This window comes from Petromyzon marinus, chromosome 66, assembly GCF_048934315.1.
Source record: "Petromyzon marinus isolate PM22_M1 ecotype Great Lakes invasive population chromosome 66, UKy_Petmar_22M1.pri1.0, whole genome shotgun sequence".
NCBI lineage: Eukaryota > Metazoa > Chordata > Hyperoartia > Petromyzontiformes > Petromyzontidae > Petromyzon > Petromyzon marinus.
The window spans coordinates 5175711-5201282 of record NC_133732.1 but is presented as its reverse complement, the minus strand read 5'-3'; the positions used below and the strand labels follow the sequence as shown (position 1 = coordinate 5201282).

Below are 25572 nucleotides of genomic sequence, written 5' to 3'. Positions count from 1 at the left end.
TCATCGGCAGCACGGTCACACTCTGGCTGAACTAATTGCTGGTGGAACTGCCCCCAGATGTTTATAGTCAAGGACCGGCTTCCACACTTAGTGTCTCATCAGCAGTCAGAGCCACGCTTTGCCTGAATAAAACTGGCGACCTGCTCAGATGTTTATAGTCAAGGACCGACTTCCACACTCAGTGTCTCATCAGCAGTCAGAGCCACGCTCTGCCTGAATCAGTACTGGCGACCTGCCCAGATGTTTATAGTCAAGGACCGGCTTCCACACGCAGTGTCTCATCAGCAGTCAGAGCCACGCTCTGCCTGAATCATCGCTGGCGAACTGCTCAGCTGTTTATGGTCAAGGACCGGCTTCCACACTTAGTGTCTCATCAGCAGTCAGAGCCACGCTCTGCCTGAATCAATACTGGCGGAACTGCCCAGATGTTTATAGTCAAGGATTAGTTTCCACACGCAGTGTCTCATCAGCAGTCAATCAGAGTCACGCTGTGCCTGAATCAATGCTGGCGACCTGCCCAGATGTTTATAGTCAAGGATTAGTTTCCACACGCAGTGTCTCATCAGCAGTCAGAGCCACGCTCTGCCTGAATCAATACTGGCGACCTGCCCAGATGTTTATAGTCAAGGACCGGCTTCCACACTCAGTGTCTCATCAGCAGTCAGAGCCACGCTTTGCCTGAATAAAACTGGCGACCTGCCCAGATGTTTATAGTCAAGGATTAGTTTCCACACGCAGTGTCTCATCAGCTGTTGTCAGAGTCACGCTGTGCCTGAATCATCGCTGGCGGAACTGCCCAGATGTTTATAGTCAAGGATTAGTTTCCACACGCAGTGTCTCGTCAGCAGTCAGAGCCACGCTTTGCCTGAATAAAACTGGCGACCTGCCCAGATGTTTATAGTCAAGGATTAGTTTCCACACGCAGTGTCTCATCAGCAGTCAGAGCCACGCTCTGCCTGAATCAATACTGGCGACCTGCCCAGATGTTTATAGTCAAGGATTAGTTTCCACACGCAGTGTCTCATCAGCAGCTGTCAGAGTCACGCTGTGCCTGAATCATCGCTGGCGGAACTGCCCAGATGTTTATAGTCAAGGATTAGTTTCCACACGCAGTGTCTCATCAGCAGTCAGAGCCACGCTCTGCCTGAATCAATACTGGCGACCTGCCCAGATGATTATAGTCAAGGACCGGCTTCCACACGCAGTGTCTCATCAGCAGTCAGAGCCACGCTCTGCCTGAATCAATACTGGCGACCTGCCCAAATGTTTATAGTCAAGGACCGACTTCCACACGCAGTGTCTCATCAGCAGCTGTCAGAGTCACGCTCTGCCTGAATCAATACTGGCGACCTGCCCAGATGTTTATAGTCAAGGATTAGTTTCCACACGCAGTGTCTCATCAGCAGTCAGTCACGCTTTGCCTGAATAAAACTGGCGACCTGCCCAGATGTTTATAGTCAAGGATTAGTTTCCACACGCAGTGTCTCATCAGCAGTCAGAGCCACGCTCTGCCTGAATCAATACTGGCGACCTGCCCAAATGTTTATAGTCAAGGATTAGTTTCCACACGCAGTGTCTCATCAGCTGTTGTCAGAGTCACGCTGTGCCTGAATCATCGCTGGCGGAAGCGGCCCCAGGTGTCATCATCGGTGGGCACGTGCAGAGAAGGAGCAGCATCAGCCACTCACCTCGCTCGGAGTGGTCGCCTCTCAGATGGGATTCACGACACCGTCGCTTCTCCTCCACATCCTCCTCCTGCTCTTCCTGCAGTCCTCTCTGTGTGTGTGTGTCTGTGTGTGTGTCTGTGTGTGTGTGTGTGTCTGTGTGTGTGTGTGTCTGTGTGTGTCTCTGTGTGTGTGTGTCTGTGTGTGTGTGTGTCTGTGTGTGTGTGTGTCTGTGTGTCTGTGTGTGTGTCTGTGTGTGTGTCTGTGTGTGTGTGTGTGTCTGTGTGTGTGTGTCTGTGTGTGTGTGTCTGTGTGTGTGTCTCTGTGTGTGTGTGTCTGTGTGTGTCTCTGTGTGTGTCTGTGTGTGTGTGTGTCTGTGTGTGTGTCTGTGTGTGTGTGTGTCTGTGTGTGTGTCTGTGTGTGTGTGTGTCTGTGTGTGTGTCTGTGTGTGTGTATGTGTGTGTGTCTGTGTGTGTCTCTGTGTGTGTCTCTGTCTCTGTGTGTGTGTGTCTGTGTGTGTGTCTGTGTGTGTGTCTCTGTGTGTGTCTCTGTGTGTGTGTCTCTCTCTGTATCTGTGTGTGTCTCTGTGTGTGTGTCTGTGTGTGTGTCTGTGTGTGTCTCTGCCTCTGTGTGTGTCTCTGTCTGTGTCTGTCTCTGTGTGTGTCTGTGTGTGTGTCTCTGTCTGTGTGTATCTGTGTGTGTGTCTCTGTCTGTGTGTGTGTGTGTCTCTGTGTGTATCTGTGTGTGTGTCTGTCTGTGTGTGTGTTTCTGTGTATGTGTGTGTCTGTGTGTGTGTCTCTGTGTGTGTGTCTGTGTGTATGTGTGTCTGTGTGTGTCTCTGTCTGTCTGTGTCTCTGTCTGTGTGTGTGTCTCTGTGTGTATCTGTGTGTGTGTCTCTGTCTGTGTGTGTGTCTCTGTCTGTGTGTGTGTCTGTGTGTGTGTCTCTGTCTGTCTGTGTCTCTGTGTGTGTCTGTCTGTGTCTCTGTGTGTGTCTGTGTCTGTGTGTGTCTCTGTGTGTGTCTCTCGCCTTGCTCTCTGTCTCTAAGCCTCTCTGTATGTGTGTGTGTCTCTGTCTGTGTGTGTGTCTCTGTCTGCGTGTGTGTCTTCCTCTGTGTCTCTCTGTGTCTCTCTCCTCCTATCTGGTGTTTCTGTCTGCGTGTGTGTCTTCCTCTGTTTCTCTCTGTGTCTGTCTCCTCCTATCTGGCTGATTCTCAGCCTCTGTTTGTGTGTGTCTGCTTCTGTGTGTCTCTCTCTCTATCCTCCTGTAATTGAATCTCTGTCTCTCCTCTGTGTCTCTCTGTGTAGGTGTCTCTCCTCCTGTCTCTGTGTCTCTCTGTCTTTCCTTCTGTCTGTGTCTCTGTCTGTCTCGCCTCTGTGTCTCTCTGTGTAGGTGTCTCTCCTCCTGTCCCTGTATCTCTGTCTGTCTCTCCCTTGTGTCTCTCTGTCTTTCCTTCTGTCTGTGTCTCTGTCTGTCTCTCCTCTGTGTCTCTCTGTCTCTACTTCTGTCTGTGTCTCTGTCTGTCTCTCCTCTGTGTCTCTCTGTGTGTGTCTCTCCCCTGTCCCTGTGTCTCTCTGTCTGTCTCTCCCCTGTGTCTCTCTGTGTAGGTGTCTCTCCCCTGTCCCTGTGTCTCTGTCTGTCTCTCCCCTGTGTCTATGTCTGTCTCTCCCCTGTGTCTCTCTGTGTAGGTGTCTCTCCCCTGTCCCTGTGTCTCTGTCTGTCTCTCCTCTGTGTCTCTCTGTGTAGGTGTCTCTCCCCTGTCCCTGTGTCTCTGTCTGTCTCTCCCCTGTGTCTCTGTCTGTCTCTCCTCTGTGTCTCTCTGTGTAGGTGTCTCTCCCCTGTCCCTGTGTCTCTGTCTGTCTCTCCCCTGTGTCTCTCTGTGTAGGTGTCTCTCCCCTGTCTCTCTGCGTCTCTCTCCTGTCTCTCTGTGTAGGTGTCTCTCTGCCCCCTGCTCTCCCCATGCACCACCACTCCACTGTGTGTGTGTCTCTCACTCTCCCACTCTCTCTGCGTCTCTCTCCTGTGTCTCTCTGTGTAGGTGTCTCTCCCCTGTGTCTCTCTCTCCTCTCTGTGTCTCTCTGTGTAGGTGTCTCTCCCCTGTGTCTCTGTCTCTTCTCTCTGTGTCTCTCTGTGTAGGTGTCTCTCTCACTCTCCCACTCTCTCTGCGTCTCTCTCCTGTGTCTCTCTGTGTAGGTGTCTCTCCCCTGTGTCTCTGTCTCTCCTCTCTGTGTCTCTCTGTGTAGGTGTCTCTCTCACTCTCCCACTCTCTCTGCGTCTCTCTCCTGTGTCTCTCTGTGTAGGTGTCTCTCCCCTGTCCCTGTGTCTCTCTGTGTAGGTGTCTCTCCCCTGTGTCTCTGTCTCTCCCCTGTGTCTCTCTGTGTAGGTGTCTCTCTGCCTCCTGCTCTCCCCATGCACCACCACTCCACTGTGTGTGTCTCTCTCTCTCCCACTCTCTCTGCGTCTCTCTCCTGTGTCTCTCTGTGTAGGTGTCTCTCCCCTGTCCCTGTGTCTCTCTGCGTCTCTCCCCTGTGTCTCTCTGTGTAGGTGTCTCTCCCCTGTGTCTCTCTACGTCTCTCTCCTGTGTCTCTCTGTGTAGGTGTCTCTCCCCTGTGTCTCTGTCTCTCCCCTGTGTCTCTCTGTGTAGGTGTCTCTCCCCTGTCCCTGTGTCTCTCTACGTCTCTCTCCTGTGTCTCTCTGTGTAGGTGTCTCTCTGCCTCCTGCTCTCCCCATGCACCACCACTCCACTGTGTGTGTGTCTCTCTCACTCTCCCACTCTCTCTGCGTCTCTCTCCTGTGTCTCTCTGTGTAGGTGTCTCTCCCCTGTGTCTCTGTCTCTCCCCTGTGTCTCTGTGTGTAGGTGTCTCTCCCCTGTGTCTCTGTCTGTCTCTCCCCTGTGTCTCTCTGTGTAGGTGTCTCTCCCCTGTCCCTGTGTCTCTCTACGTCTCTCTCCTGTGTCTCTCTGTGTAGGTGTCTCTCTGCCCCCTGCTCTCCCCATGCACCACCACTCCACTGTGTGTGTGTCTCTCTCACTCTCCCACTCTCTCTGCGTCTCTCTCCTGTGTCTCTCTGTGTAGGTGTCTCTCCCCTGTGTCTCTGTCTCTCCCCTGTGTCTCTCTGTGTAGGTGTCTCTCTGCCCCCTGCTCTCCCCATGCACCACCACTCCACTGTGTGTGTGTCTCTCTCACTCTCCCACTCTCTCTGCGTCTCTCTCCTGTGTCTCTCTGTGTAGGTGTCTCTCCCCTGTGTCTCCGTCTCTCCTCTCTGTGTCTCTCTGTGTAGGTGTCTCTCCCCTGTGTCTCTGTCTCTCCTCTCTGTGTCTCTCTGTGTAGGTGTCTCTCTCACTCTCCCACTCTCTCTGCGTCTCTCTCCTGTGTCTCTCTGTGTAGGTGTCTCTCCCCTGTCCCTGTGTCTCTCTGTGTAGGTGTCTCTCCCCTGTGTCTCTGTCTCTCCCCTGTGTCTCTCTGTGTAGGTGTCTCTCTGCCTCCTGCTCTCCCCATGCACCACCACTCCACTGTGTGTCTCTCTCACTCTCCCACTCTCTCTGCGTCTCTCTCCTGTGTCTCTCTGTGTAGGTGTCTCTCCCCTGTCCCTGTGTCTCTCTGTGTAGGTGTCTCTCCCCTGTGTCTCTGTCTCTCCTCTCTGTGTCTCTCTGTGTAGGTGTCTCTCTCACTCTCCCACTCTCTCTGCGTCTCTCTCCTGTGTCTCTCTGTGTAGGTGTCTCTCCCCTGTCCCTGTGTCTCTCTGTGTAGGTGTCTCTCCCCTGTGTCTCTGTCTCTCCCCTGTGTCTCTCTGTGTAGGTGTCTCTCTGCCTCCTGCTCTCCCCATGCACCACCACTCCACTGTGTCTCTCTCACTCTCCCACTCTCTCTGCGTCTCTCGCAAGGGCCGCCGGCGCCTTTAATATACAGGCACGCAGTGTGTGAGTGTGTCTGTGTGTGTGTCTGCCTGTGTGTGTCTGTGGAGGAGTCTGTGTGTCTGTGTGTGTGTCTGTGTGTCTGTGTGTGTGTCTGTGTGTGTGTCTGTGTGTCTGTGTGTGTGTCTGTGTGTGTGTGTCTGTGTGTGGAGGAGTCTGTGTGTGTGTCTGTGTGTCTGTGTGTGTGTCTGTGTGTGTGTGTGTCTGTGTGTGTGTGTCTGTGTGTGTGTGTGTGTCTGTGTGTGTGTGTGGAGGAGTCTGTGTGTCTGTGTGGAGGAGTCTGTGTGTGTGTCTGTGTGTGTGTCTGTGTGTGTGTGGAGGAGTCTGTGTGTGTGTCTGTGTGTGTGTGTGGAGGAGTCTGTGTGTGTGTGTCTGTGTGTGTGTCTGTGTGTGTGTGGAGGAGTCTGTGTCTATGTGTGTGTGGAGGAGTCTGTATGTGTGTGTCTGTGTGTGTGTCTGTGTGTGTGTGTGTGTGGAGGAGTCTGTGTCTATGTGTGTGTGGAGGAGTCTGTATGTGTGTGTCTGTGTGTGTGTCTGTGTGTGTCTGTGTGTGTGTGTCTGTGTGTGTGTGTGTGTCTGTGTGTATGTGTGTGGAGGAGTCTGTGTGTCTGTGTGGAGGAGTCTGTGTGTGTGTCTGTGTGTGTGTGTCTGTGTGTGTGTCTGTGTGTGTGTCTGTGTGTGTGTCTGTGTGTGTGTGTGTGGAGGAGTCTGTGTGTGTGTCTGTGTGTGTGTGGAGGAGTCTGTGTGTGTGTGTCTGTGTGTGTGTCTGTGTGTGTGTGTGTGGAGGAGTCTGTGTCTATGTGTGTGTGGAGGAGTCTGTATGTGTGTGTCTGTGTGTGTGTCTGTGTGTGTGTGTGGAGGAGTCTGTGTCTATGTGTGTGTGGAGGAGTCTGTATGTGTGTGTCTGTGTGTGTGTCTGTGTGTGTGTCTGTGCGTGTCTGTGTGTGTGTGTCTGTGTGTATGTGTGTGGAGGAGTCTGTGTGTGTGTCGCGAGAGAAGCTGGATTGGAAGCAGTCAGCAGTATCTCCTCGCCACTGTAATTATTTATTCATTTCTGCTTGGGTATTCTTCTCTGTCCCACACCACTCCCCACTAGGGAATCATTTCGCATCAGCTGGCACCAAACGGGCTGATGTATTAACTCTGGGCCCTCAATAGTGAAGCCGTGCGCCTGTGGGTGGGTGGGTGTGTGGGTGGGTGCGTGGGTGGGTGGGTGGGTGCGTGGGTGGGTGGGTGCGTGGGTGGGTGTGTGTATGTGTGGACGGGCAACGCTGTCGTGGGCAGTGCTGTGGGGTGAGGGCCAATTCCGATTGGCCTGTCCCCTCAGGGCATTTGTAGCCACCACAGGGGCTAAACGGGGGCTCTGGACCGGTGCGAGTGGGGCTGGTAACCCCTCCACCTTCAATTAATTACCACTAAACCACGAGTTAAACTGAAATATGTAACTAATAAGTTTGTACCGGAGGCCCCGGGGGGACAGGCGTCTATGACGTCTCCTGGCCAAACCCCAATTGGCGGAGTCAGGAGATTGAATCTCTACCCTCGGGGCTACTCCAGAAACAACAAAAAGGCACTTCGTGTGGCCACGTGGAATGTTCGAACGCTCACTGCGGAGGAGAGGCTGCCACTCCGTTGTCAGGAGCTGGACCGGTACCGCCTGGATCTCTGTGGCATTCAGGAGGTCCGGTGGACCGGCTCTGGCTCCTGCCACCATGAGGGGTGGACAGTCCTCTACTCGGGGCCGCAGACTGCCAAACAACAGGGTGTGGGTCTTCTTTTGAACAAAAGAATGAAGGGGGCATGGGAGCGTGGCGGTGAGGTGTGGGAAGCTGTAAGCCCCAGGCTACTTTGGGCTCGCCTTCACATAAACCGGAGGCGAGGAGTGGTGGTTGTGGTTACTTATGCCCCCACCGAAGATGAACATCCGTGGAGGGATGCAGGCAAGGCCGATGAGTCAGATGCCTTCTATGACCTCCTGTCACAGGTGCTGGCTAAAGTGCCCCCTCGGGATAGAGTTATCATGTTGGGTGACTTCAATGCCCGAGTTGGTCATGATGCTGTCACCTGGTCTGGAGTGATTGGAGGGCATGGGCCAGATCAGCTCAATAACAACGGTAGGAGGCTGCTAGATTTTTGTGCAGCCCATGGGCTTGTAATTACCAACACGCTGTTCCGGCAGTGGTGCATCCACACAACATCATAGATGCATGCCAGATCCAAGCAAGAACATCTGCTGGACTACATAGTGACGAATCAGCGGATGCGGGCCCATGTCCTTGACACCAGGACCTACCGTGGAGCTGATCTGCCCTCTGGCCATCGACTTGTCATCTGTAAGATGCTTCTGCCATTCTTCCACTCCGGTGGTGGGTGTACACCCAGGACCCCATTCCAACTTAAGGTGGCCTGGTTTCAGCTAGCTGATGAAAGTTGCAAGCGAGAATTTCATCATCGCGTGCAGCTGAGGTTGGTATCGTCCCCCACTTCTCCTGATGTCGAGGGTAAATGGGCGAGGTTTAGGACTGTAACTCATGCAGCTGCAATGGCTGCTTTGGGTAGGCGGTCCAGACCTCCCCAGAGACCCTGGCCGACAGAGGAGGTGTTCAGGATAGTTGAGAAAAAGCGACAGGCCCACTCTAATCGTCTAAAGAATCCTACGTCAGAGGATGAGGAGGCTTACCGCAGCCTTCGCTCGGAGGTTCGGAGAGCCATGAGGCGCTGCAAGGATGGGTGGTGGTCGCGGGTTGCTTTGGAGATGGAGTCTGCCTCAGTGGCCCGTGATCACAAATCTCTATTTAACTCCATCAAAAAAGTAACCTGCAGCGCCACACCTATTACCATCATTAGGGGAAAAAACGGTGATCCAATATCCGACCCCCAGGAACAGGATTGCAGATTTGCTGAGCATTTATGTGAAGTCCTGGGGCAGGGAAAATCCCTCGACATGGGAAACATCGTGGGACAAAGTGGGGATGACCCTGCTGAGGCTGTGGTGCCTCAAATATTTGAAGAAGTCACCTCCTGTGAGTGGCTGGCTGAGGTGCCATCTGTTGAGGAAGTACTGAGGGCGATCCAGAGTCTGAGACCAGGAAAGGCACCGGGCAGAGATGATTCCCAAGTGAAATGCTGAGGGAGGGTGGCGTTTGTGCACAGACTGCCCTATATGACATCATAACAACAATCTGGATCACTGGACGGGTTCCGCAGAACTGGAAGGATGCCCTGGTGGTCTCCCTTTTTAAGAAGGGGGACAGCACAGACTGTAACAACTACAGGAGCATCTCACTCCTCAGTGTGCCGGGAAAGGTTTTCCCAAGGATTATTCAACATCTCCTTGCCAGGCACGCTGAGGAGAGGCTTTCGGAGCCTCAATGTGGTTTCAGGAAAGAGCAGTCTTGCACGGATGCCATATTTTATGTCCGTCTGCTACAGCAGAGGTGTAGGGAATTCCAACAAGACCTACATCTCTGCTTTATTGACCTGGTCAAGGCCTTTGATACCATCAGTAGGCCTGGGCTCTGGGATGTTATTCGTGCTTTCGGATTCCCTGACCCACTGCTCACGATCATTAAGGACCTTCATGATGGGAAGCGGACCCGGGTAAAACTACGTGGCCGGGAGTCGGAGCCATTCGCTGTACACCTTGGGGTGCGACAGGGATGTCCTCTGGCTCCCACATTATTTAACATTTATTTTGACCACGTAGTTCGTGAGGCCTTCAATAGCTGTACTGGAGGAATTTGCATCTGGTACAGATATAATGGGAGGCTGATCGATGCCCGGGTGTGGTCAAGGGATGGCTCCCTATTGCTCAACCACGTTACATATGCTGATGATCTGGTAATCGTTGCTGACTCAGAGGAGGAGTTGGAGACGCTGCTGCTGAGACTGGAGCGTACCACTAAGAGATGGGGCCTTACCATCAGCCCCACCAAAACTAAGCACTTCCCAGGGTATTTTGTACCATCGGACACTCCACCCCCACAACTCCCAATTGGTGATGGGGCAGTTGTGGAGAAAGTGGAGAGTTTCCTATATCTAGGCAGTGTGCTTATGACTGGCTCTGGTTTAACAGCAGAGGTCTCACTCCGAATCAGTCAAGCGGCAATGTCTTTTCATCGGTTGCGTAACGCTGTGTGGAAGCTACTTGGTCTGTCGCTCCGCACTAAGCTTCAGGTCTTCTCGGCCACGGTCATTCCCTCCCTTCTCTACGCTTGCGAAATGTGGACCCCCCCTAATGGAATATCTTCGCCGGTTAGAAACATTTAGGCTGGCCCCCTACGATCAATCCTGGGTTTTACCAGGCTGGATTGTGTGAGGAACTCACAAATCCTTGAAAGATCTGGGCAAGGTCCCATCGGTGAGCTCCTCCGGCAGGCAAGGCTGCGTTGGCTGGGTCATGTAGCCCGCATGCCCAGCCACCGCATGCCAAAACAGCTTTTGTTCGGCCGGATCGAGGGGGCTAAACGGGCGCGGCACGGGCTAGAGAAGAGATGGAGTGATGTGGTACAGGAGGACGTGGAGCTGAGTTGACTTGCCGATGACCGGTACCAGCGGTGTCAAGATCGGCCTCTGTGGTGGAGGCTCGTGAAGGACGCTACTGGGCAGTTGGAGGCAGTCGCCCTACAACAACAACGGAGGGTGGAGGAGCGACGCTCACAACAACGAGCGGAGCGCCGGGTGGCTAAAGCACAGCAGGTTGGCACAGTAAGGGGCACAGGTGGTGCATCAGCCGGTCATCTCAGTCAGTCGACCCGTGGCACCTGGGTCTGCTTCGTGACCTCCTGCCAATGGGGCGTTCGACACTTTACGTGGCCTCAACGTGCACATAGCCTGGCACAAGCGTCGTGGTGATGTCACCGCCACTTAGTGGCGTATGGCGGTTGTTGTTGTTGTTGTTGCGTGAGTGTGTGTGTGGGTGTGGGGAGTGGTGGCACAGTGGTTGGCGCGCTGGGCTACAAATCCAGAGATTTACATTCGATTCCCGCTCACGGCCAACACCACCACGTGACGATTATCTGAACTGGTACCTGGGCCTCTCCTAGGTCGGCTCAGCCTCAAATGAGTACCTGGTGCGCTGTGCGGTCAACATCGCCACTGCATCAGTCGCAACCAATAAACAAATGCGCAAGTACTCGTTGGTTTTGCTCGGTAAAGTCACGTGGCAAGGTTGCCGTGGCTGTTCCACCTGAAGACGGAGGCTTGTGTTGCCTCTGAAACGTCGTGACTTTTACCGAATATAAACCAAAGAGTATGAATCCTTGCAAGTCACGAAAGCTTCCAAATCCCGAATTAAAGTCCCAAGAAGTGGTGGAAGTCGTTTATTTACCTGTGTAAGCAATCTTGGACTGAAACTTGAATCGCTTAAATGATGACATCTGATAAAAGTTTATTATTTCCTCCCTCCCCCCCCTTTTATGTCTGGCGTTCTCCTCTGGCCTTCTAACACCGTTTTGAGACGAGGCTCAAAAGAAAGCCGTCTCTGGTGTGGACCAATCAGTTTCAAGGACAACGCCACACAGATTTATCAGAGTGAGCGTGTTTTGTTGTTGTTGTTGTTCGCATTCTGACCACGAGCGTTGTGGTTAACGCAGTGAGGCGATTCCTTGTTCCAAATAAAAAAATAAAGGTTTAAGTTTGGTGTTTTAACATCTCAAAACGACCGTCTTTGTTTCGATTTGAAGCTTTCGTGACTGCAAGGATGATTCATCTCCTTTGGTTCTTTCGGTAAAAGTCACCGCCGCTGCGTAGAATGAGAATGAGATAATAAAGCAACGCGATAAAATTCTCACGACGTTTCGGCCACAACGCAAGCGGCCGTCTTCAGGTGAAAGGTACAGACCCGTCGGGACGACAGAGCTGTGACCAGTCACAAGCTAATCACTCAGCCATTTCAATGCTAAATTCTATGCTAATTCCTTTGTCAAGGGGTGCCTCTGCGGATATGTATACTTTAACTTAGCTATTTCAATGCTAAATTCTATGCTAATTCCTTTGTCAAGGGATGCCTTTGCGGATGTGTATGCTTTAACTTTAACATAGCCTTTTCTGTGACCAGTCACAAGCTAATCACTCAGCTATTTCAATGCTAAATTATCCTGTTTGATTTGTACTAGGTGCCTCTGCGGATGTGTAGGCTTTAACTTTAACAAACCATTTCTGTGACCAGTCACAAGCTAATCACTCAGCTATTTCAATGCTAAATTCTCCTGTTTGATGTGTACTAGGTGATTCTGTGAATGTGTATTCTTTAACTTTAACATAGCCATTTCTGTGACCAGTCACAAGCTAATCACTCGGCCATTTCAATGCTAAATTCTATGCTAATTCCTTTGTCAAGGGGTGCCTTTGCAGATGTGTATGCTTTAACTTTAACATAGCCATTTCTGTGACCAGTCACAAGCTAATCACTCAGCTATTTCAATGCTAAATTCTATGCTAATTCCTTTGTCAAGGGGTGCCTCTGCGGATGTGTATGCTTTAACTTAGCTATTTCAATGCTAAATTCTATGCTAATTCCTTTGTCAAGGGGTGCCTTTGCGGATGTGTATGCTTTAACTTTAACATAGCCATTTCTGTGACCAGTCACAAGCTAATCACTCAGCTATTTCAATGCTAAATTCTATGCTAATTCCTTTGTCAAGGGGTGCCTCTGCGGATGTGTATGCTTTAACTTAGCTATTTCAATGCTAAATTCTATGCTAATTCCTTTGTCAAGGGGTGCCTTTGCGGATGTGTATGCTTTAACTTTAACATAGCCTTTTCTGTGACCAGTCACAAGCTAATCACTCAGCTATTTCAATGCTAAATTCTCCTGTTTGGTTTGTACTAGGTGCCTCTGTGGATGTGTAGGCTTTGACTTGAACATAGACGTTTCTGTGACCAGTCACAAGCTAATCACTCGGCCATTTCAATGCTAAATTATATGCTAATTCCTTTGTCAAGGCGCTTTGTTTCTTCTCACAAAGCTTAAAGGTCGCGATCTCAGCGTGGCTTTTTCACTCCAGCGCTGTCCTCCAGACAGGTCTCGTCCCCTTCACCTGATGAAGGGCCGCTTGTGTTGTGGCCCGAAACGTCGTGAGAATTTCATCGCGTTATTTTATTATTTTATTCTCATTCTGCACGGCGGCGGTGACTTTTACCGAAGGAACCAAAGAAGATCGTCTGGCTGCCGGACAAAAGGCGGAAAAAAAAAGTAACCACAAGCTTTTTTTCGGTTCCTTGGGAAAAGTCTACGTTGGTTGGGAAAATCAAATTGAATCACTGCGGTCTGCATCAGCAGCAAGACCCAAGCGCTTTCCCACCCGATGATGGACGCTTGTTGTGCTGCGCCCGAAACGTCGGATTTTTATTTTGATTATTCTTCCCACTGCGCGGTGGCTTTTACCGACAGAACCAAAGAGTACGGTTTTCCTGCAGTCATGAAAGCTTCCAATCAAGAGGGAATCAATATAGTCTCATATTTTGATACTGGCAAAGGAGGTCCCAATGATATATTCTCATATTTTGATACTGCCAAAGGAGGTCTCAATGATATATTCTCATATTTTGACACTGGCAAAGGAGGTCCCAATGATATATTCTCATATTTTGATACTGCCAAAGGAGGTCTCAATGATATATTCTCATATTTTGACACTGGCAAAGGAGGTCCCAATGATATATTCTCATATTTTGATACTGCCAAGGGAGGTCCCAATGATATATTCTCATATTTTGACACTGCCAAAGGAGGTCCCAATGATATAGTCTCATATTTTGACACTGGCAAAGGAGATCCCCATGATATATTCTCATATTTTGACACTGCCAAAGGAGATCCCAATGATATAGTCTCATATTTTGATACTGGCAAGGGAGGTCCCAATGATATATTCTCATATTTTGACACTGGCAAAGGAGGTCCCAATGATATATTCTCATATTTTGATACTGCCAAGGGAGGTCCCAATGATATATTCTCATATTTTGACACTGCCAAAGGAGGACCCCATGATATATTCTCATATTTTGACACTGCCAAAGGAGGTCTCAATGATATATTCTCATATTTTGACACTGCCAAAGGAGGTCCCCATGATATATTCTCATATTTTGACACTGCCAAAGGAGGACCCCATGATATATTCTCATATTTTGACACTGCCAAAGGAGATCCCCATGATATATTCTCATATTTTGACACTGCCAAAGGAGATCCCAATGATATATTCTCATGTTTTGACACTGCCAAAGGAGGACCCAATGATAAATTCTCAGATTTTGACACTGCCAAAGGAGATCCCAATGATATATTCTCATGTTTTGACACTGCCAAAGGAGGTCCCAATGATATATTCTCATATATTGACACTGCCAAAGGAGGTCCCAATGATATATTCTCATATTTTGACACTGCCAAAGGAGGACCCCATGATATATTCTCATATTTTGACACTGCCAAAGGAGATCCCCATGATATATTCTCATATTTTGACACTGCCAAAGGAGATCCCCATGATATATTCTCATATTGTGACACTGTCAAAGGAGGACCCCATGACATATTCTCATATTTTGACACTGTCAAAGGAGGTCCCCATGATATATTCTCATATTTTGATACTGGCAAGTGAGGTCCCAATGATATATTCTCATATTTTGATACTGGCAAAGGAGGTCCCAATGATAAATTCTCATATTTTGACACTGCCAAAGGAGATCCCAATGATATATTCTCATATTTTGACACTGCCAAAGGAGGTCCCAATGATATATTCTCATATTTTGATACTGGCAAAGGAGGTCCCAATGATATATTCTCATATTTTGACACTGCCAAAGGAGGTCACAATGATATATTCTCATATTTTGACACCGCCAAAGGAGGTCCCAATGATATATTCTCATATTGTGACACCGCCAAAGGAGGACCCAATGATAAATTCTCATATTTTGACACTGCCAAGGGAGATCCCCATGATATATTCTCATATTTTGACACTGCCAAAGGAGATCCCAATGATATATTCTCATGTTTTGACACTGCCAAAGGAGATCCCCATGATATATTCTCATATTTTGACACTGCCAAAGGAGGTCACAATGATATATTCTCATATTTTGACACCGCCAAAGGAGGTCCCAATGATATATTCTCATATTGTGACACCGCCAAAGGAGGACCCAATGATAAATTCTCATATTTTGACACTGCCAAGGGAGATCCCCATGATATATTCTCATATTTTGACACTGCCAAAGGAGGTCCCAATGATATATTCTCATATTTTGACACTGCCAAAGGAGATCCCAATGATATATTCTCATATTTTGATACTGTCAAAGGAGATCCCCATGATATATTCTCATATTTTGATACTGCCAAAGGAGGTCCCAATGAAATATTCTCATATTTTGACACTGCCAAAGGAGATCCCAATGATATATTCTCATATTTTGATACTGTCAAAGGAGATCCCCATGATATATGCTCATATTTTGACACTGCCGAAGGAGATCCCAATGATATATTCTCATATTTTCACACTGCCAAAGGAGGTCCCCATGATATATTCTCATATTTTGATACTGCCAAGGGAGATCCCAAAGATATATTCTCATATTTTGACACTGCCAAAGGAGGACCCCAATGATATATTCTCATATTTTGACACTGCCAAAGGAGGACCCCAATGATATATTCTCATATTTTGACACTAGCAAGTGAGGTCTCAATGATATATTCTCATATTTTGATACTGCCAAGGGAGATCCCAAAGATATATTCTCATATTTTGACACTTCCAAAGGAGATCCCCATGATATATTCTCGTATTTTGACACTGCCAAAGGAGATCCCAATGATATATTCTCATATTTTGACACTCCCAAGTGAGGTCCCAATGGTATATTCTCATATTTTGACACTGCCAAAGGAGGTCCCAATGATATATTCCCATATTTTGACACTGCCAAAGGAGGTCCCAATGATATATTCTCATATTTTGACACTGCCAAAGGAGATCCCCATGATATATTCTCATATTTTGACACTGCCAAAGGAGATCCCAATGATATATTCTCATGTTTTGACACTGCCAAAGGAGATCCCCATGATATATTCTCATATTTTGACACTGCCAAAGGAGATCTTAATGATATATTCTCATATTTTGACACTGCCAAAGGAGGTTCCAATGATATATTCTCATATTTTGACACTGCCAAAGGAGGAACCCATGATATAGTCTCATATTTTGACACTACTAAAGGAGATCCCAATGACATATTCTCATATTTTGACACTGCCAAAGGAGGTCCCAATGATAAATTCTCATATTTTGACACTGCCAAAGGAGATCCCAATGATATATTCTCATATTTTGACACTGCCAAAGGAGATCCCAATGACATATTCTCATATTTTGACACTGCCAAAGGAGGTCCCAATGATATATTCTCATATTTTGATACTGCCAAAGGAGGTCCCAATGATATATTCTCATATTTTGACACTGCCAAAGGAGGACCCCATGATATATTCTCGTATTTTTATACTGCCAAAGGAGATCCCAATGACATATTCTCATATTTTGACACTGCCAAAGGAGGACCCCAATGATATATATTCTCATATTTTGACACTGCCAAAGGAGGACCCCAATGATATATTCTAATATTTTGACACTAGCAAGTGAGGTCTCAATGATATATTCTCATATTTTGATACTGCCAAGGGAGATCCCAAAGATATATTCTCATATTTTGACACTTCCAAAGGAGATCCCCATGACATATTCTCGTATTTTGACACTGCCAAAGGAGATCCCAATGATATATTCTCATATTTTGACACTCCCAAGTGAGGTCCCAATGGTATATTCTCATATTTTGACACTGCCAAAGGAGGTCCCAATGATATATTCTCATATTTTGACACTGCCAAAGGAGGTCCCAATGATATATTCTCATATTTTGACACTGCCAAAGGAGATCCCCATGATATATTCTCATGTTTTGACACTGCCAAAGGAGATCCCCATGATATATTCTCATATTTTGACACTGCCAAAGGAGATCTCAATGATATATTCTCATGTTTTGACACTGCCAAAGGAGATCCCCATGATATATTCTCATATTTTGACACTGCCAAAGGAGGTCCCAATGATATATTCTCATATTTTGACACTGCCAAAGGAGGTCCCAATGGTATATTCTCATATTTTGACACTGCCAAAGGAGATCCCAATGATATATTCTCATGTTTTGACACTGCCAAAGGAGATCCCCATGATATATTCTCATATTTTGACACTGGCAAAGGAGGTCCCAATGATATATTCTCATATTTTGATACTGCCAAGGGAGGTCCCAATGATATATTCTCATATTTTGACACTGCCAAAGGAGGTCCCAATGATATAGTCTCATATTTTGACACTGGCAAAGGAGATCCCCATGATATATTCTCATATTTTGACACTGCCAAAGGAGATCCCAATGATATAGTCTCATATTTTGATACTGGCAAGGGAGGTCCCAATGATATATTCTCATATTTTGACACTGGCAAAGGAGGTCCCAATGATATATTCTCATATTTTGATACTGCCAAGGGAGGTCCCAATGATATATTCTCATATTTTGACACTGCCAAAGGAGGACCCCATGATATATTCTCATATTTTGACACTGCCAAAGGAGGTCTCAATGATATATTCTCATATTTTGACACTGCCAAAGGAGGTCCCCATGATATATTCTCATATTTTGACACTGCCAAAGGAGGACCCCATGATATATTCTCATATTTTGACACTGCCAAAGGAGATCCCCATGATATATTCTCATATTTTGACACTGCCAAAGGAGATCCCAATGATATATTCTCATGTTTTGACACTGCCAAAGGAGGACCCAATGATAAATTCTCAGATTTTGACACTGCCAAAGGAGATCCCAATGATATATTCTCATGTTTTGACACTGCCAAAGGAGGTCCCAATGATATATTCTCATATATTGACACTGCCAAAGGAGGTCCCAATGATATATTCTCATATTTTGACACTGCCAAAGGAGGACCCCATGATATATTCTCATATTTTGACACTGCCAAAGGAGGACCCCATGATATATTCTCGTATTTTTATACTGCCAAAGGAGATCCCAATGACATATTCTCATATTTTGACACTGCCAAAGGAGGTCCCAATGATATAGTCTCATATTTTGACACTGGCAAAGGAGATCCCCATGATATATTCTCATATTTTGACACTGCCAAAGGAGATCCCAATGATATAGTCTCATATTTTGATACTGGCAAGGGAGGTCCCAATGATATATTCTCATATTTTGACACTGGCAAAGGAGGTCCCAATGATATATTCTCATATTTTGATACTGCCAAGGGAGGTCCCAATGATATATTCTCATATTTTGACACTGCCAAAGGAGGACCCCATGATATATTCTCATATTTTGACACTGCCAAAGGAGGTCTCAATGATATATTCTCATATTTTGACACTGCCAAAGGAGGTCCCCATGATATATTCTCATATTTTGACACTGCCAAAGGAGGACCCCATGATATATTCTCATATTTTGACACTGCCAAAGGAGATCCCCATGATATATTCTCATATTTTGACACTGCCAAAGGAGATCCCAATGATATATTCTCATGTTTTGACACTGCCAAAGGAGGACCCAATGATAAATTCTCAGATTTTGACACTGCCAAAGGAGATCCCAATGATATATTCTCATGTTTTGACACTGCCAAAGGAGGTCCCAATGATATATTCTCATATATTGACACTGCCAAAGGAGGTCCCAATGATATATTCTCATATTTTGACACTGCCAAAGGAGGACCCCATGATATATTCTCATATTTTGACACTGCCAAAGGAGATCCCCATGATATATTCTCATATTTTGACACTGCCAAAGGAGATCCCCATGATATATTCTCATATTGTGACACTGTCAAAGGAGGACCCCATGACATATTCTCATATTTTGACACTGTCAAAGGAGGTCCCCATGATATATTCTCATATTTTGATACTGGCAAGTGAGGTCCCAATGATATATTCTCATATTTTGATACTGGCAAAGGAGGTCCCAATGATAAATTCTCATATTTTGACACTGCCAAAGGAGATCCCAATGATATATTCTCATATTTTGACACTGCCAAAGGAGGTCCCAATGATATATTCTCATATTTTGATACTGGCAAAGGAGGTCCCAATGATATATTCTCATATTTTGACACTGCCAAAGGAGGTCACAATGATATATTCTCATATTTTGACACCGCCAAAGGAGGTCCCAATGATATATTCTCATATTGTGACACCGCCAAAGGAGGACCCAATGATAAATTCTCATATTTTGACACTGCCAAGGGAGATCCCCATGATATATTCTCATATTTTGACACTGCCAAAGGAGATCCCAATGATATATTCTCATGTTTTGACACTGCCAAAGGAGATCCCCATGATATATTCTCATATTTTGACACTGCCAAAGGAGGTCACAATGATATATTCTCATATTTTGACACCGCCAAAGGAGGTCCCAATGATATATTCTCATATTGTGACACCGCCAAAGGAGGACCCAATGATAAATTCTCATATTTTTACACTGCCAAGGGAGATCCCCATGATATATTCTCATATTTTGACACTGCCAAAGGAGGTCCCAATGATATATTCTCATATTTTGACACTGCCAAAGGAGATCCCAATGATATATTCTCATATTTTGATACTGTCAAAGGAGATCCCCATGATATATTCTCATATTTTGATACTGCCAAAGGAGGTCCCAATGAAATATTCTCATATTTTGACACTGCCAAAGGAGATCCCAATGATATATTCTCATATTTTGATACTGTCAAAGGAGATCCCCATGATATATGCTCATATTTTGACACTGCCGAAGGAGATCCCAATGATATATTCTCATATTTTCACACTGCCAAAGGAGGTCCCCATGATATATTCTCATATTTTGATACTGCCAAGGGAGATCCCAAAGATATATTCTCATATTTTGACACTGCCAAAGGAGGACCCCAATGATATATTCTCATATTTTGACACTGCCAAAGGAGGACCCCAATGATATATTCTCATATTTTGACACTAGCAAGTGAGGTCTCAATGATATATTCTCATATTTTGATACTGCCAAGGGAGATCCCAAAGATATATTCTCATATTTTGACACTTCCAAAGGAGATCCCCATGATATATTCTCGTATTTTGACACTGCCAAAGGAGATCCCAATGATATATTCTCATATTTTGACACTCCCAAGTGAGGTCCCAATGGTATATTCTCATATTTTGACACTGCCAAAGGAGGTCCCAATGATATATTCCCATATTTTGACACTGCCAAAGGAGGTCCCAATGATATATTCTCATATTTTGACACTGCCAAAGGAGATCCCCATGATATATTCTCATATTTTGACACTGCCAAAGGAGATCCCAATGATATATTCTCATGTTTTGACACTGCCAAAGGAGATCCCCATGATATATTCTCATATTTTGACACTGCCAAAGGAGATCTCAATGATATATTCTCATATTTTGACACTGCCAAAGGAGGTTCCAATGATATATTCTCATATTTTGACACTGCCAAAGGAGGAACCCATGATATATTCTCATATTTTGACACTACTAAAGGAGATCCCAATGACATATTCTCATATTTTGACACTGCCAAAGGAGGTCCCAATGATAAATTCTCATATTTTGACACTGCCAAAGGAGATCCCAATGATATATTCTCATATTTTGACACTGCCAAAGGAGATCCCAATGACATATTCTCATATTTTGACACTGCCAAAGGAGGTCCCAATGATATATTCTCATATTTTGATACTGCCAAAGGAGGTCCCAATGATATATTCTCATATTTTGATACTGCCAAAGGAGGTCCCAATGATATATTCTCATATTTTGACACTGCCAAAGGAGGACCCCATGATATATTCTCGTATTTTTATACTGCCAAAGGAGATCCCAATGACATATTCTCATATTTTGACACTGCCAAAGGAGGACCCCAATGATATATATTCTCATATTTTGACACTGCCAAAGGAGGACCCCAATGATATATTCTCATATTTTGACACTAGCAAGTGAGGTCTCAATGATATATTCTCATATTTTGATACTGCCAAGGGAGATCCCAAAGATATATTCTCATATTTTGACACTTCCAAAGGAGATCCCCATGACATATTCTCGTATTTTGACACTGCCAAAGGAGATCCCAATGATATATTCTCATATTTTGACACTCCCAAGTGAGGTCCCAATGGTATATTCTCATATTTTGACACTGCCAAAGGAGGTCCCAATGATATATTCTCATATTTTGACACTGCCAAAGGAGGTCCCAATGATATATTCTCATATTTTGACACTGCCAAAGGAGATCCCCATGATATATTCTCATGTTTTGACACTGCCAAAGGAGATCCCCATGATATATTCTCATATTTTGACACTGCCAAAGGAGATCTCAATGATATATTCTCATGTTTTGACACTGCCAAAGGAGATCCCCATGATATATTCTCATATTTTGACACTGCCAAAGGAGGTCCCAATGATATATTCTCATATTTTGACACTGCCAAAGGAGGTCCCAATGGTATATTCTCATATTTTGACACTGCCAAAGGAGATCCCAATGATATATTCTCATGTTTTGACACTGCCAAAGGAGATCCCCATGATATATTCTCATATTTTGACACTGCCAAAGGAGATCTCAATGATATATTCTCATATTTTGACACTGCCAAAGGAGGAACCCATGATATATTCTCATATTTTGACACTGCTAAAGGAGATCCCAATGACATATTCTCATATTTTGACACTGCCAAAGGAGGTCCCAATGATATATTCTCATATTTTGACACTGCCAAAGGAGATCCCAATGATATATTCTCATATTTTGACACTGCCAAAGGAGGTCCCAAAGATATATTCTCATATTTTGATACTGCCAAAGGAGGTCCCAATGATATATTCTCATATTTTGATACTGCCAAAGGAGATCCCAATGATATATTCTCATATTTTGACACTGCCAAAGGAGGACCCCATGATATATTCTCATATTTTGACACTGCCAAAGGAGGTCCCCAAGATATATTCTCATATTTTCACACTGCCAAAAGAGGTCCCCAAGATATATTCTCATATTTTGACACTGCCAAAGGAGATCCCAATGATATATTCTCATGTTTTGACACTGCCAAAGGAGGACCCAATGATAAATTCTCAGATTTTGACACTGCCAAAGGAGATCCCAATGATATATTCTCATATTTTGATACTGCCAAGGGAGATCCCAAAGATATATTCTCATATTTTGACACTGCCAAAGGAGGATCCCAATGATATATTCTCATATTTTGACACTGCCAAAGGAGATCCCAATGATATATTCTCATATGTTGACACTGCCAAATGAGGTCCCAATGATATATTCTCATATTTTGATACTGCCAACGGAGATCTCAATGATATATTCTCATATTTTGATACTGCCAAAGGAGGACCCAATGATAAATTCTCATATTTTGACACTGCCAAAGGAGGTACCAATGATATATTCTCATATGTTGACACTGCCAAAGGAGATCCCAATGATATATTCTCATATTTTGACACTGCCAAAGGAGATCCCCATGATCTATTCTCATATTTTGACACTGCCAAAGGAGGTCCCAATGATATATTCTCATATTTTGATACTGGCAAGTGAGGTCTCAATGATATATTCTCATATTTTGATACTGCCAAAGGAGGTCCCAATGATATATTCTCATATTTTGACACTGCCAAAGGAGGTCCCAATGATATATTCTCATATTTTGATACTGGCAAGTGAGGTCTCAATGATATATTCTCATATTTTGATACTGTCAAAGGAGGTCCCCAAGATATATTCTCATATATTGACACTGCCAAAGGAGGTTCCAATGATATATTCTCAAAGGAGATCCCAATGATATATTCTCATATGTTGACACTGTCAAAGGAGGACCCCATGGTATATCTGCCCACCACTACACTACACACTAGTGCTGCACTCGTAAGTCTTTGTGTCTGCTAACGGGGCCGTCCATAAATGACGTCACGCACCTAAAGGGGGGCGGGGGGGGTGGGTGGGGGTAAGACATTTGTGACGATGTGTGACGAGGGGATCGTGGTGGGTTTGAGAGAAGTTGTGACGTCACATCAAACTCTTAATAAACACGGACAACACGTTTCTGCTTAATTAAATGGGACTTTAAATTTTGATTTAAAGCTTTCGTGACTGCAGTAATTCATATCCTTAGTTTTTTTCCGGTAAAGTCACCACGTTGAAGAGAAACAACAAAATAATAAAATATATATAAAACAATAAAAAAATTCTCACGAAACGTTTCATATATATATGTGAAACGGTCGAAACGTCGTGAGAATGTTTTTAATTGTTTTTTATATATTTTATTATTTTGCTGTTTCTCTTCAACGTGGTGACTTTACCGAAAGAACTAAAGATTATAAATGGGACTTTGTTTTAGTAAATGTTTTCTACCTACAACATCGGAGTTGTAGGCGCCACGTTAAATACACAACTACAACGTGACAATAGTTCAAAGCCATTTGAAGCGTGGTTTTATTTTTAGTTATTTTTTGGGGTCCGGGGGGGGGGGCAGAGCTTTGTGACGTCATATTTGGGTGGGGGGGACTGACTTTTAGTGACGCCGCGTGACTAGGGGTGGGGGGAGGGGGTCAAAAATGGTCCGAAACGTCCGTGAAGGTTTACGTTTGGCTGCAATGGTTGCCCGTGGAGGTGTTTGGGTTTGTTTTTTTTTCCCCAGCGAACGGAGCCCCAATTTGTGGCGCGCCATCCAGTGCCGGGTGAATCTAATCGCGGGCCCTGAAGCACGTGCTGCTGTGAATGGGCCCTGGCAGAACGGCAACGTATGACACGGGTGTACATTTTAAACACCCGCGCGGTAAAGTCATCCCGTATTTTTTTTATTTCCCCCATTTGCCACAGGGCCAGATAACGGGGCCCAAAACCGCTGACCTTTAAACACCCACGGCCGCTCGCGAAAGTCGAAGGCCGTACGGTGCTCTAGTGATGGACAGTGCCGGGTTAAGCTAGTGCAGGGCCCGCAGGCAAATGTTGTTTCAAAGGCTGCCCTAAATACAACAACAACAACAACAAAACTTAGTTGAAATTTTGATTTAAAGCTTTCGTGACTGCAGTAATTCGTATTCTTAGTTTTTTCGGTAAAGTCACCACGTTGAAGGGAAACAATAATAAAATAATAATATATATATAAAACAATAAAAACAATTCTCACGACGTTTTGACCATAACTCAAATGGTCGTCTTCAGGTGTGTTGGTTTGCATACATTTATTTTTAAACGTTTAAAATTAAATATCATTTTAAATAAATGTATGCAAACCAACAAACCTGAAGACGACCATTTGAGTTATGGTCGAAACGTCGTGAGAATTTTTTTTATTGTTTTATATATATTTTATATTATTTTGTTGTTTCCCTTCAACGTGGTGACTTTACCGAAAAAAACTAAGAATATGAACAGCAAAACTGCTGAAACATTAAAACACGTCGAACGCGTCACTCGCACAGTAAATTTTGATTTGAAGCTTTGATTCGTCTTCTTAGCTCTTTCGGTAAAGTCACCAGCACGTTGAAGCGAAACAATAAAACAATAAAAAAATATATATATAAAAAAACAATACAAAAAATTCTCACCACGTTTCGACCGTAACACAAACGGTCGTCATCGGGCGCGTGACAAAACCCTTCAGCGTGACTTCACCGACAGACCTAAGAATGCCGCACGGTAAAGTTATAGGTTTTGTTTTTTTTGTGTGCGCGTTCCATTTGCTATCCAGCCAGATAAATTGCGACAAATCGCCAGCCTGAAACACCCGCAGCCAGCCGCTCGCAAAAGCCTTAAGGCGGTGAGTAGCAGAGCAAAGGGGTTGAAAAATCACCGGAGCCTTGGCGAGATTGACATCTCGCCAAGGCGTTCGTAGGGGGGGGGCCCTCTCGAAAGTGCGTTGCGGCCCCCTAGCATCTGTCGCTGCTTGTGCTGCCGCGATCATTCGGCGACCGGACACGAGGGCTCGACTTAAGCGGACGTCGTCCGGGAAGCTGTTAGATGGTGAGGTCTGTGGGCGCCGAAACTAGACGGGGAAAAACGTAGGTGCTCTCCCATTCGCTTATTCGCTTCCGGGCGTTACTATTTGCGGGAACTCCACCACCACCACTCGCCCGCCCGCTCGCCCACCCCGCGCACTGTGACCTCAGCTGAAAATCCCATCGCATTGGGCTCCTGTTCTTCTTCCGTCAAGAAGTTCCCGTTGGCAAATCGTTAACCCCCAACCAACCAACCACCCCCGCCGACGCTGCTGTCAAACCCAAGGCACCTTGAGACGTCCGGCTCAAGGCGCCTTGAAAGCTTGCACCTAGGACGAGAACCGGGACAGGGCGATTAAAGCCGTTGCCCGTTGCAAGCACCACCACCACCACCACCGTCACTACCACCACCACCACCACCGTCACTACCACCATCACCGCCACCACCACCACCACCACCACCGTCACTACCACCACCACCACCACCGTCACCACCACCACCGTCACCACCATCACCGCTACCGCCACCACCACCGTCACTACCACCACCACCACCGCCGCCACCACCACCACCACCGTCACCGCTACCACTGCCACCACCCCCACCACCACCACCACCACCACCGCTACCGCCACCACCACCACCACCACCGCCACCACCACCACCACCACCACCGCCACCACCACCACCACCACCACCGCCACCACCGCCACCACCACCACCGCCACCACCACCACCGCTACCATCACCGTCACCACCACCGCCACCAC

The 25572-nt window shown here is 46.1% G+C and overlaps 1 protein-coding gene across 1 annotated transcript in view; it reads right to left on the bottom strand.

The window, feature by feature from the left end:
• The window catches only part of LOC142906529 (E3 ubiquitin/ISG15 ligase TRIM25-like), a 79748-nt gene that overhangs the window by 11572 nt on the left and 42604 nt on the right, over positions 1 to 25572 (bottom strand). Inside the window, exon 10 of the mRNA XM_076054536.1 lies at positions 1689 to 6439. Coding sequence (XP_075910651.1) covers positions 5513 to 6439 — 927 coding nt within the window. The 3' untranslated portion in view covers positions 1689 to 5512. The remainder of the gene's footprint in view (positions 1 to 1688; positions 6440 to 25572) is intronic.